We start from the raw sequence: 13512 nt of genomic DNA on the forward strand, positions 1-13512 counted from the left end.
GGCCAGCTCTACCCCTGATCACCCCTCTACCCTAATAAGGGGCAGGGCCAGCCGGCCAACTACCCATGGCCCCTCCCCCAGACCACTGGCCCCTGATCGGCATCCCCCACCCACCCCATTCGGGGGCGGGGCCAGCAAGTCCACCACCCACAGCCCCTTCCCATGGCTGGCCCCCCAACTCCAATCGGGGGCAGAGCCCACCAGCCAATCACCAATGGCCTCTTCCCCCAGCTGGCCTGGTCCTGATTGGGGCCCCTGATTGGGCCCCAATCTGGGCAGGCCAGTCAGTCAACCTCCCGCTATCTCCTCCTGACAGGTCCAGCCCCGATCCACCCTGATTGGGGCCAGGCCGGCCGGACCCCATCTGTGCACAAATTCGTGCACTGGGCCTCTAGTTATATATAAAATACAGTATAAACTCAGAATTAAACATAATTTTAATGAATGGGTGAATAACTTGAATGACCTCACTTAATGAAATAATAATTGACACAACATTTCATTTCAATGAGCATCAGTTTAAACACTTAGACCTGAGAACGTTAAAATTCACAGAGAATTAATGTCTTGTTAGGACAAATTTGGCAGTAGATGCTTGCTATTCTTTCAACAACAGTTTTCAGTTTCCTTTCTGTTTTTTTCCCTTTTCTTTTGGTATTTCTGGAGTCTTAGAATTTAGGTTAATTTTAGCAAAAGATGTAGATGGAGATATAGAGATGCATATCTTCACTTTCTCTGTGTATAGGCCTTCTTTATGGCAAAGTTCACAGAAGCTTCCAGGCCAAGTCAGTCCTGGGGTTGTCCAATCAATAGAATAGCATCTCACACCCACTAAGTCTATTCCTAAAACATTTAGCCAGGCTCTGAAAGGGCTACATATTACTTCACTTGAAACTATTTTGTTCTTCCTAATGGCTCCTTATTCCATCTCATGTAAATGAGGGTGAGGAGCTCAGATTCACAAATGGGTGCTTTCTAGGAGGAAGGATTTAGTTGTTCCACTTAGTAGCCACACAAATATAGAGAAACTAGAGGCCTGATGTACGAAGATTTGTGCACGAATAGGCCTTCCTTCCCCTGGCTGTCAGCACCGCCTTCACTCTAGCCTGGAGCCGTCTTTCCGCCTTTGCTCCAGCCAGAGCCACCTTCCACCTCTCGCCTTGTTGCATCAATTTGCCTAGTCCATCTTTATTAAATAGGATTCTAAAACTGTATGTGAGAAGATACCTATGTTGGGAAATTATTATGCATTAACAATAAAATCACTTTCTAGAGATCTTCTGTAACTTGGAAGTCTGTATTTATATTTTCCCCATTCTCTATTTTTAAGAAATATCAAGAATCTTTTAAAAAACGGTTTTCTGTACATGAAGTCATATATGATGTTCTCAGTGAACTGGAGAAGAAATTTGACATGTCTGTTCTGCGAGCACTGTTCAGCAAGATCATCATGAAGAAATACCCTGATTTATATCGCATTTACAAAATATTCAACAAAGGTAATTAGGTTTATTACCTACATTTTGATGTCCAGAGCCAATTTATTCCCACAGGTATATATTGACTGTTTACCATGTGCCACAGACAGTTCTTGGCAGTGGGGATGTAGCAGTTAAGAAAAGAGACAAATCATGAGTTTCTCAAAGCTTACAATATAATGGCTAGAGTACAGACACCCACCTGCAGGTCTGCTTAACTAGTCATTTAGAGTCACAAGACTACCAGAGCCATAGGGACATCATATTTACTTAGAAGGACAAATGAGAGGAAACCCCAAATTCCAAAAGGATGGTATTAGTTGTTCCTCTTCTATGGAACCCTTTGCAGGGGTCCACACAGCAGTCCACCAAGTTGACTACAACCCTCCTCAAGTATTGGCATAGCTATGGGTGCGGGATCCACCCTGATGTAGCTACACCATACCCAGGCGAGTCAATTTCTCGTGTAACAACTCTGTAGTCATAACTTTCAGAGACCACACAAGGGATAGTTGAGGTACAAGAGTTACCACACTGAAAGAAGGCAAAAAGTGGCTTATAGTTCACATCTAGTCCCTCCTAGGCCACTTGAAATTTACCCACCTACAGTCACTGGTCATTTTTAACTCTAAGCTTAGTGTTGGCCTACTAACATAGAAGAAAGGCCACCTTCATCAAGTTTCCAGAGTAGTGAGCAAGAAAATTAACTCAAGTTGAAATTTGCTCTTGAAGAAGTTGCAATGTTTTTATTAACTCATTCTCCACAACAGGTGTGATCAACAATCAAATAATCACAACACCAATTGCTCTGCCAGAGATATTTTTTAGTACTATACAATACTACTGGTTTGATTCTCTACTTTTTCCCTGAGAGCCATAATTTTATATTTTTTAAATAGGTTCTCAGTAAAGAAACTGTCCTCCAATAACTTTTACCTTGCCTAGAAATTTTTTTTATTCTATATACTTTTGGTTTCAAAAAGTTCTCCAAATAATTCTGGAGAATTTAAAAGAAAAATTTCATGCACTGAGAAATTCAGATACTCCAGGAGCAAGCATAGAGCATTAAAGGGTCCTGTGTCTGCAGAACAAGAACAAATTAGATTAATCTCAGAGTGAGAAGCAGATTGTGTGAGTTTATTCAAAGAGAATAACTATAAAAAAAGGATTTGGGGAGGTCTGGCTTCTAAAGTTAAGTAATTTAATGTTATATACCACACAGTAAAGAGATAGTACAGGTTTATAAGTACAGGTTTATTGCCCCAGGAGGTACCCTTGCTATCACCCCTGAGTTATATGCACTCTCTGTTTCCCTCAGTCTCCTCCCGGACTCCTTGCAGAGACCTACACCAAGTATTCCTTCATATGTTAGCTGAGTAACCTACATGCAGGGGCCCTGGGCTAGTACTGTGTTCTCCCTTCTTTGGCAGCCTTCGAAGATCTTGGTCCAGGCATCTTGGGTCCTCCATCATTGCCACAATATTCATGTCCTGCTTGCAGCTTCAAAGAGTATTCCTCTTTATCCTGGGATCTGGGTACCCCTGGGAAGTATGTCCAGGTGTTCCCATGTTCTCTGACTTGTTTATTTGGGAAGCAGTTATCCTCCCTGACTCAATTAAGCCAAAAATTTCTCTTGTCCAGCCTCATTTTAAAAGATTTGAAATTTTACCCTCTTTTATTCACGTAAATCTCTATAGGGTCTTTGTTTTCCTCCCAAGGAAATCCCTCTGTTTTTCCTTATAGTTAGAAGAGCTCAGCAAACTATTTTTTATTTTGATATATGCTTTTCTGGCCAGCTGAAATTTTTCACATGAGTAACAAGCTCACGATGCTGCCACACCTCCTTTATCTTGAAATTCAAGTGACTCCTTTCTGTGTGGGAAGTATAAGAGCTCCTTTGTTGGTTGTTCTTTTTTCTGGCCCAGGAATGAAGGGGGAACATTATCTAAAGGATTGGGACCCACTGAGCACTGAGTGGTCCAAGGAGTGGAAATTCCTAAACATGTAATTTCAGATGGCTCCCATTCCATGAAGATCTCTAATTGTCTTCTTCTCTTGTCCTCTCTTCAGAGATACCAGACATAAAATCCTTCCTAGAAAGTGATGGAGAAGAAAATGAGGAGAGGCCTAATGACCAACTAAGCCTGGAACAAGGTGATTGCAAACAGATAAAAACTTACTCTCTTCTGCTAAGAGGAAAGGAGAATGGAAGTTTGGGAATCAGGGAAGACCTGTTGGGGAGCATGGAGAAGGCAGGGAGGGCTGTTTGTATGAGAATCTGACCAGAGTGTTCCTAACCCCATTGAGAAGGTAAGGTGTCCACAGAATAAAAATGGCTCTGGAACCCAGTCAGATAAATATAGGCCTCTCCCCAGGAAAGTGCAAATAAAAACCCACAGTTAAAAGAGACACAAAGAAAGGACAGAGTTGAGCAGCTACCCCACCATGGAAACCAAATCAATATCTGCTCTGTACACCTGGTGAATACAAAGAAGGAAAAGCCATTTATTAATTCAGGAGTTGGATGGGAAGCCCAAGTAAGGAATGACTGTAACCAGGCGTCTGACATAATAGGCAAGATTGCCTGAATGAATGTGTGATGTGAATCCCAGTCCCTGGCAAGGATCTGGAACGTGTCATCAGGGCCCATGCAGACAGTCCTGGTGGCCTTCATTAGAGGTAGAAAGGGGAGGGAACAAGTGCCTTAAGCAGTGTGTTCAGCAGAAAAATGCCCCCAGTAACTGGAAAAATACACAAACACAGAAATGGTTGGTTTAAGCATTGATGTGAGATAGACTATTTCTATGCAAGAGAGGAAAGTGATGGGTGTAGGAGTCAAAGAAAAGAAAGAAAAATGGCCGAAACTGGTTTGGCTCAGTGGATAGAGCGTCGGCCTGCGGACTGAGGGGTCCCGGGTTCGATTCCGGTCAAGGGCATGTACATTGGTTGCGGGCACATCCCCGGTGGGAGGTGTGCAGGAGGCAGCTGATCGATGTTTCTCTCTCATCGATGTTTCTAGCTCTCTATCCCTCTCCCTTCCTCTCTGTAAAATATCAATAAAATATATTTTAAAAAAAAAAGAAAGAAAAAAAAAGAAAAATGAAAAGCCAAGATATTCATTAGAGGAGAGAAAAATAAATAATGCAGAGAATGAGAGTTATAAAGTGATACCATCACCAGGCATAATTAGTGAAAATTATTTGAGCCAATAGAAAAATGAAGAAATAAAATGAGAATGAAAGAAGAGGTAGAGAGTGGGGCAGGTAGAGAGTAGATTGTGGATTGGAAGAAGACTGAGGTTGGAGGTAGGAGATAGAGTGAGTGTGGGGGTAAGAAAAGTGCTGCAGGATGGACAAACCTGCCCTCTGTGCATGAATTTCACCACCTTCTGGATAGGACCTGAAGCAAACTGCAGGTCACACACATCAGGCACAGACCCGGGGGACCTGAATTAACTTAGCTCCCATGAAGAGGTTTCCACTCAGTGTTCGTCATGACTCCACCCTGAGACACTAGGGGTTTTTCTCCTGTGCGCAGTGATTAACAGTGAGGACTCCAAAGAATCCAGTGATGGAGGTGAGCCCCCTGAAGCTTCCACCTCAGCATTGAAAAGAGAGCCAGGTAAGGAGGTAGGAGCTCAGGGCTTCGGGTGCAGGAACCTCAATTAAGAGGCACTGTTTCCTAAGGCATCAATTCTGAGTTCATCCTATGCCATGGACCCAGTTTATCCTGAAATCCCATTCTCTGTGTTTATTTTACTTGACCTTTTGGGATGTGCAAGATAATAAGAAATCATTATTTATATTTTTTAAACATGAGGACTATTAATTCATATGTCCTATTAATCAACCTATGGACCCATCTATTGATTATATAGTAGTAATAGGCTAGCGAAGTAGTGAATTTATTTATAGAGAGATTTCTACAGAGAAGAGAAGGCTTTCCTGTCATGTTTCTTTAAGGGAAAACATCTGTAGTCCCTTGAGGTTTCTCATATGAAGTCTCAAAGGCCTTAGTGACCATTTTAAAAATGTTGAGCCACCACTATTAGAGTAGCATCTTTATAACACTGAGCCATAGGCAGTTACATGAAAATATTAAACAACCATGTGGTATCAGTGGGCATTGTATGCAATTATTTTGCTTATACCTACATTTTATCTAGTTTAATTTTTATTTTATGTTTCATCCAAGTATAATAGGAGGTATTAGCAATAGAGAAAATTCCACCTTGTTCAGGAAAGATTTGGTCAAGAGCAATTCTATTGTCTAATGTAATGCATGCAAGGAAATTTAAACATTTTTCTGGTTGTCTGTTGTTGGGGTGGTCATTGCAATTCCTACCCAAGGGGAAAAAGTATTCTTTCAAATCTTTATTTGGTCTGATATCACCAGGCATTCAACATACTTGACTATATGTGTAACCAGTTTTATGTTTTGACCTATGAAGTAGGTTTAAAGATGATGCCCAATGTTATCTTTCCAGACAGAAATTAAGGATAAAAGGAAACATTAACTGTTATTGTGAGTGCTTGGCCTCTTATATTATTTGTGAGGTAAGAAGGAACTAAATAAGGAAAAAAGGAAATATGAGGGTGTAAGACTATACAGACCTGGCCCAGAATATTGGGTTAGTTGTCCACAATAGATGTCATCTGCTTTACTTTCTAGCAATTTTAAATTTAATTCTTCTGTTGGTTCAACAGTCCAGGTAAGTACTGAACTGTTGAAATGAGCCTTTTTTTAAATGAATATTTTTTTAAGTTGAAGCATCTTTGTAGAAAATATTTTTTAAAAATATTTTTGTTGATTCTAAAGAGAAATGAAGAAGGAGAGAGAGAGATAGAAGCATCAATGATGAGAGAGAGTCATTGATCGGCTGCCTGCTGCATGCCCCACACTGGAGATCAAGCCCACAATCCAGGCATGTGCCCCAGCCAGGAATCGACCTCCTGGTTTATAGGTCTACTCTTAACCACTGAGCCAAGCTGACTGGGTTGTAGGAAACATTTTTGTAAAATTATCAGAATCAAAGAATAACTGTCTGTACATGACATTTAGAAATACCTGGAAATAAGTGTTTCTGCATCATTTGTTCATCATAAGGTGTGCCAAGAGGCCAAGAGGCAGGAACTGAAAGTAGCCAAGCATCTGACATAATGGGCAAAGCTAACCCAGGTCTTGGGGTGGAGGCGATTTAGCAGTTACCATAGATGATTGGTATGCCAGTGATGGGTGATCAAGAATCAAGAATATCAGGCAGCTCACCAGCTGGGAGTGGGTCAGTTATGAAGGTGAGAGTCACAGGACTGGGGCAGCAGAATGTCAGAAGTCTGAAATGAGAGCTCCGTTTTCTGTTGCACTTGACTCTGAGCACACTGACAAACAATGAGTCCAGTTCATGGCAGAATCCCATTCTTTTTGCTTGGCCTGATTCTTTTGGGACTAGCAGGAAAGCAAGACATCATTATAGAGTCATGATTAACATGGCCCTGTTGATTGTCGCGGAAGATGTAGTATAAATACACTCCTAAAATAGAAGTATCTAGCTTACTACATCACTGAATTAATTATTAATAATAATCACCGTAGTAATAAAAATTAATAAAGTCTTGATTTTGTGCAGTGATATCCATCCCTAACACACCCATCTTCTGTGGAACCCATGAAAGCCAAGTATTCTTTTGCTTCTCAATAATAGTGTCGTTTTGTCACAATCTTAGCTAGGCCTCAAAAGACAACTGACTCTACCACTATACTGTTAGGAAAAACATCAAATCAACTATTCTTAACCCAGCACATTTTAAAAATATATATTTTTTACTGATTTCAGAAAGGAAGGGAGAGAGAGATAGAAGCATCAATGATGAGAGAGAATCATGGATTGGCTGCCTCCTGCACACCCCTTACTGGGGATCAGCCTGCAACCCAAGCATGCAACCTGACCTACAATTGAACTATTACATATGTCAACACTCAAACATTAAGCCACACCTGCCAGGCAACCCAGCACATACTTTTTATGTGTGTCTGTGCTCTAGCATGTCACAGGTTTATACAGTGATGGCATACAAACTTTTGCACAAACCTCCTCATAAAAACCTTAAGGATATGAGACCTGGTCCTACCTCTGAGTACAAAGGTGTTTAAGAGTATTTTTCAAAATGTTATTGAGAAATAAAGGAAGACCCAGGGCCAATTCTGAAGTCCTACTTCTCAAGGTAGTAGGTTTGTGGTTACTTTAGGAGAAAGAAACAATAAATCAAACACCTTTATAAACTCAAGCCTTCTGCAGTATGAACCATCCTAAAATTTGTAACTTTTTTTTAATCCTCACTGGAAGATATTTCTTTCATTGATCTTTAGAGAGAGTGAAAGGTAATGATGGGGGAGAGAGAGAGAGAGAGAAAAGAAACAGTGCCGTCAACTAGTTGCCTCCCCCACTTGCCTCAACTGGGGTCTGGGATGGAACCTGCAACCGAGGTACATGCTCTTGACCAAGAATTGAACCAGTGATCCTTTGTTCGGGGGTTGATGCCTTAACCACGGCAAGGGCAAATTTGTAAATTTTGTTTAATCATTTCCATTTTCTCACCACCACCTGTTTGTTGTAGGTACTGTGGATTTTGGAAACAACTCCATTTCAGGAAAAGCCAAGAAGAGAAGAAGTAAGAATAAGATTTTATTTGCTTTTGATGTGAGAAATAATTTTATAATGCCAGTATTTCATTATCTTTATTGTTATTTACAATATTGTGGTAGGTAGAACAATGGCTCCTCAAAGATGTCCATGTCTTAATTCTTGAAACCTGTAATCTGTTCTCTTACATGGCAAGTGGACTTTGCAGATTTAATTAAACTGGGACTTAAAATGGGGGAGATTATCCTGGATTACCAGGGTGGCCCCAATATACTCCCCTAGTCCTTAAAAAAATGGAGAATCTTTCTTTGGTGTGGAAAGAGGAAGAAGAAGGGTCAGAGAGACACAATATTGTGGCTCTGAAGATAGAAGAAGGGCCCTAGCTGGTTTAGCTCAGTGGATAAAGCGTCAGCTTGCAGATTAAGGGCCCCAGTTCAATTCCAGTCAAAGGCACATGCCCAGGTTATGGGCTTGATCCCCAGTGGGGGGTGTGCAAGAGGCATCCCATCAATGATTCTCTCTCATCATTGATGTTTCTATCTCTCTCACCCTCTCCCTTCCTCTCTGAAATCAATAAAAGATTTTTTTTTAAAGATGGAGGAAGGGAATAGAAAATGTGGGTGATCTTAAGAATTTGTAATTCACACAGCATTCACCTCCTTGTGTATGATGTGAGGTAGTAATTATAAGAAATTACCTCAACACTTTTTTTTTCATGAATTGAAATGCCCTTTCATGTGACTTTCCCTGTACACATGGACCTGTGAATAGAATTCTACTCTGAAAAACTAGTCTGTTTATAATTCAGTACAAAACTGGCTTAATTACAAAGGTTTAAAGTAAAGTTTGCTTTTCCTACCCACTATAGTTTCTGTTGAAAAAAAAAAAAAGATACATTGAGGAGAAATAGAAAAGACAAAGATTTCAGAAGTCCAGTGATGTTGAACCTCTGTGTTTAGAATCTAATCAAGATTTTCCCCTAAAACCTCCTAATTCCTTTGGGAATTTGAAAGTACAATGAATTTAAAGATTATTTCAGGTAGAATTAAAACATTTTTAAAGGAGAATGACCTATGCATTTATTCGTCACCTTTTTTGTTCTTCAACAAAATTTGATAGTTTTCTTTCTATAGATTGTGCATGTTTTTAATTTTCCTGTCAGATTTGCTGAGATATAATTTATATACAATAGATTTCATCACTTTAAAGGTTTAATGGAATATGTTTTAACACATGTGGATAGTCATATAAACCACCATGATCATGACATAGAACATTTCCATCATCCACAAATATCCACTTGTGTCCCTCTTTGCACCCCCTGATCTTGAAATAATGGATCTGTTTTTATCACTGTATTTTTCTCCCTGGAATTTCATATACATGAATTTATACAATATATAGTTTATTTATGTCTGTTCTTTTTTCACTAAGCATAATGCTGTTGAGACATATTGATATTACTGTGTGTATCAGCAGTTACTCCATTTCTATTGCTGAGAAGTATCCCTTGTACGAATGAGAAGTTGATTTATCTATTCATCTGTTCATAGGCATTGAGCTATTTCCAGTTTGAAAAAAAAATGATGAGGAGCATGTTCATACAAATATTTGGGTGGACATATTTTTAATTTTTAAGTTTTCTTGGATAAATACCTAAAAGAATTACTACTAATTCATATTAATTGAGCATAAGTGCATGTTCGATGCTTTGTGAATCTGTCAGTGTTTTTCAAAGTGGTTATACCCTTTCATATATCCACTAGAAATGTTTGAAAGTTCCAGTTTCTCTGCATACTCACCAGTACTAGGTATTGTTAGTTTTGGTTTTTTAATTGTAGCTATTCTTAGTAGGCATATAATGATTTTTCTTGTAATTCTAATCTGCATTTCCCTAATAATTAATGGTACTGAGCATCTTTTAATTTGCCATTATCCATAGATCCTATTTGGTGAACTATCTATTGAAATCTTTTACCCTTATTTAATTGAGCCATCTCTTTTTTCTTTTCTTTCTTTCTTTTTTTTTCTTTTCTTTTTCTTTTTTTTTTTTTTTTTTTTTTTTTAGGTGAAAGAGTTATTTATATGTCCTGGATTCAAATCCTTTGTTGGTTATGTCTTATAGACTGAAAAAGCTGACCTTTTCATTTACTTGGCACTATATTTTGAAGAACAAATTTTTTAATGTTTGATGAAGTCCAATTTAACAATTTTTTCCTTTTATTATCTGTGATTTGGGGTTCTATTTAAGAAATCTTTACCTAATTTGAGATCCTGTTTTCTTCAAGAAGTTTTATGGTTTAGTGTTTACATTTAGCTTTATGATCCAGTTTAAGTTAATTTTTGCATATGATGTTAGCTAAGAACATTTTTTTTTCTGGCATAGGGATATTCAATTGTCTCTGCAGCATTTTTTGAAAAGACTGTCCTTTCTACATTGAATTAGTTTGCTTTCACATCCATTTGAAAATGAATTAGCTCTATGACTTTGAGTGTATTTCTGAAATTCTTTTTCTGTTCCATTTACCTATATGTCTACTATTATGTCAGGATCTTGATGACTGTAACTTTATAATGAGTCCTAAAGTCAGGTAGTAAGGCCTACAATTGGTTTCTCTTTTTCAAAATGCTTTTAGATCTCTTAGGCCCTGTGCATTTGGAAGCTTCTTCTATCTTTAATTTTAGTCACTTTTTAAAAATTAGTTTCAGACAGGAAGGGAGAGGGAGAGAGAGACAGAAACATCAATGATGAGAGAGAATCACTGATCGGCTGCCTCCTGCACACCCCCTACTGGGGATGGAGCCCACAACCCAGGCACATGCCCTTGACTGAAATTGAACCTGGGACCCTTCAGTTCGCAGGCCAATGCTCTATCCACTGAGCCAAACTGGCTATGGCCATTTAGCCACTTTTAAGATCACATCACTTTCCAAGCTGAGCTCCACCATGTGGCTATGTTCTAGGCCAGCCAAAAGATAAATGGAGAAAAGCAAAATATATCTTCCTGCAGAATGCTCTCCATTTTGTGTGAAGCTTTCCTAGAGTTTCCCTTGTCCCACAACAATAGTTTGCTCTCATCTTACTGAACAAATCTTAAGCTGGTGGTCCTGCCAACTATTAAGAAAGTTATGAACTACAGTGTTTTGTCTGGACTCTGACATCTCTGAGAATGCAGATATTCTGTTAGTAAATTAAGAATTAAAATGGGTATCTGGAACATGACTTGAAGAATTTATTTCAGTAACTCTTTAAAATGTGTCAAAAGTCCCTTTGGAACCTGTGTGACCAATATTTGTAAATGTTCTAGGTCACTTTAAAATATGTACATTTGAACTCCTTGCTGGGTTCTGGCTTCTCCCTTTATATGTGCTCTTTATCAAGCACACTGTTTAAATTTACTGGATCAATGGTAAATTAGGTTGTATTTGTTCCATCATGTTGTATAGAGATGTAATGAGTTTTCCAACTGATTGTATTTGCCAACTCCTCCATGTTCTGTTGTTTTACATTAAAATTTTGACACCATTTATGATTGTTCTAACTTAGATATCTTCTTATTTTATAGTTCCCCTTTATCCTTATTAATGCTTTTTGCCTTCAAATATTTTTTCAGGATGCTAATATTGCTACATTAAATTCTATAGTTTTTACCCCTTTCAAAGCCCCCCCCCCCCCCGCATGCAGTTTTGTTTTATGTCTCTTGTAAAGACACAGTTTTTTTAATTTTCTCAGATAATCCTCACCTTTTAATAGTTATGTTTTATTCGGTACTTTCATTGTGATCCCTGATATACGTAGACTTATACATCTATATTATTGCTAACCATTATTTTTGTGTGTTTCTGTGTCCCTTTTCTACTTTCTGAATGATTGAGATAGAATTCTATATTCTACCTTTTTTCTCCACTGGTTTGGAAACTGGAGGTAAATTTTCTATAATTTCTTTAACCATGCCTTAATCTCAACAGATGACAAAAACCTGATCATGGATTCCCTCAAATTCAACATCCCATCTCTATCATTTAGCTATTGTATATTAATATTTTGTTACTAATTTTCTTCTCATTATAAATTTTGAAACATAATCATTTACTTAAATTTTTCATCATTTTATGCACTCACCATTGTTTCTTTCTTTGGTTTCAACTTTGGTCTAGCTGAATAAATTCTTGGTTCTTTTAGTGAGGATATCTAAGTGTTATATGTGCAAATTTGCCTTTATTTTGAAAGAATTTTTTATTGATTTTTCTATATAGAGAGGAAGATAGAAGATAGATAGATGTAGATGACAGATAGATAGATAGATAGATAGATAGATAGATAGATAGATAGATGATAGATAGACAGATGATAGATAGATAGGTAGATAGATGATAGATAGATAGATAGATAGATGATAGATAGATGATAGATAGATAGATAGATAGATAGATAGATAGATAGATAGATGCTAGATAGATGCTAGATAGATAGATAGATGACAGATAGAAATTCATGTGGAAGAGAAACATCAAAATATTGATCATTTGCCTCTTGTATGGGCTCCAACTGACCAGGGATCAAATCAGCAACGTAGTTATGTGCCCTGACGAGGAATCAAACACACAGCTTTTCTGTGCAAGGGACAGCACTCCAACCAGCTGAGCCACACTGTACAGAAAGAATTTTTTTGCCAAGATTAAAAATTCTAGGTCAATGTTTAGTTCTCTTCCATATACTAATACTAGAGGCCCGGTGCATGAAATTCGTGCATGGGAGGAGGGGGACCCTTCAGGATGCTAATTAGTGGCCTGCACCCTCTCCTATCTGGGACCCCTCGGGCAATGTCCAACTGCCAGTTTAAGCCCACAGGGATCCCACAAGGATCGGGCCTAAACTGGCAGTTGGACATCCCTCTTGCAATCCAGGACCACTGGCTTCTAACCGCTCACCTGCCTGCCTGCCTGATCACCCCTAACCACTCTGCCTGCCAGCCTCATTGCCCCCAACTGTCCCCACTTCCAGCCTGATCATCCCTAACTGCCCCCTATGAGCCTGCTCGCCCCCAACTGGCCCCCTGCCGGCCTGCTTGCCCCCAACTGCCCCTGTGTTGGCCTGCTCACCCCCAACTGCCCCCACTGCAGGCCCAATCACCCCCAACTGCCCTCCCCTGCCTGCCTGATTGCCCCCAACTGCCCCCACTGCCTGCCTGATTGCCCCCCTGCTGGTCCAATCGCCCCCAACTGCCCCCACCAGCCTGCTCACCCCCAACTCCCCCCACTGCCGACCTGCTCACCCCCAACTGCCCCCCCTGCTGGCCCGATGACCCCCAATTGCCCTCCCCTGCCAGCCTGATCACCCCCAACTGCCCGCCCTGCCAACCTGATCGCCCCCAACTGCCCCACCCCCACTGG

The 13512-nt window shown here is 39.6% G+C and overlaps 1 protein-coding gene across 1 annotated transcript in view; it reads left to right on the plus strand.

The window, feature by feature from the left end:
* Positions 1-13512, plus strand: part of LOC308248038 (nuclear body protein SP140-like protein) — a 60991-nt gene that overhangs the window by 26318 nt on the left and 21161 nt on the right. Inside the window, exons 3-5 of the mRNA XM_080667970.1 lie at positions 1331-1499; positions 3549-3632; positions 8093-8146. Coding sequence (XP_080524096.1) covers positions 1331-1499; positions 3549-3632; positions 8093-8146 — 307 coding nt within the window. The remainder of the gene's footprint in view (positions 1-1330; positions 1500-3548; positions 3633-8092; positions 8147-13512) is intronic.

The sequence above is a fragment of the Plecotus auritus genome (genome assembly GCF_963455305.1).
Source record: "Plecotus auritus genome assembly, chromosome: 5".
In the NCBI taxonomy this organism is placed as follows: domain Eukaryota; kingdom Metazoa; phylum Chordata; class Mammalia; order Chiroptera; family Vespertilionidae; genus Plecotus; species Plecotus auritus.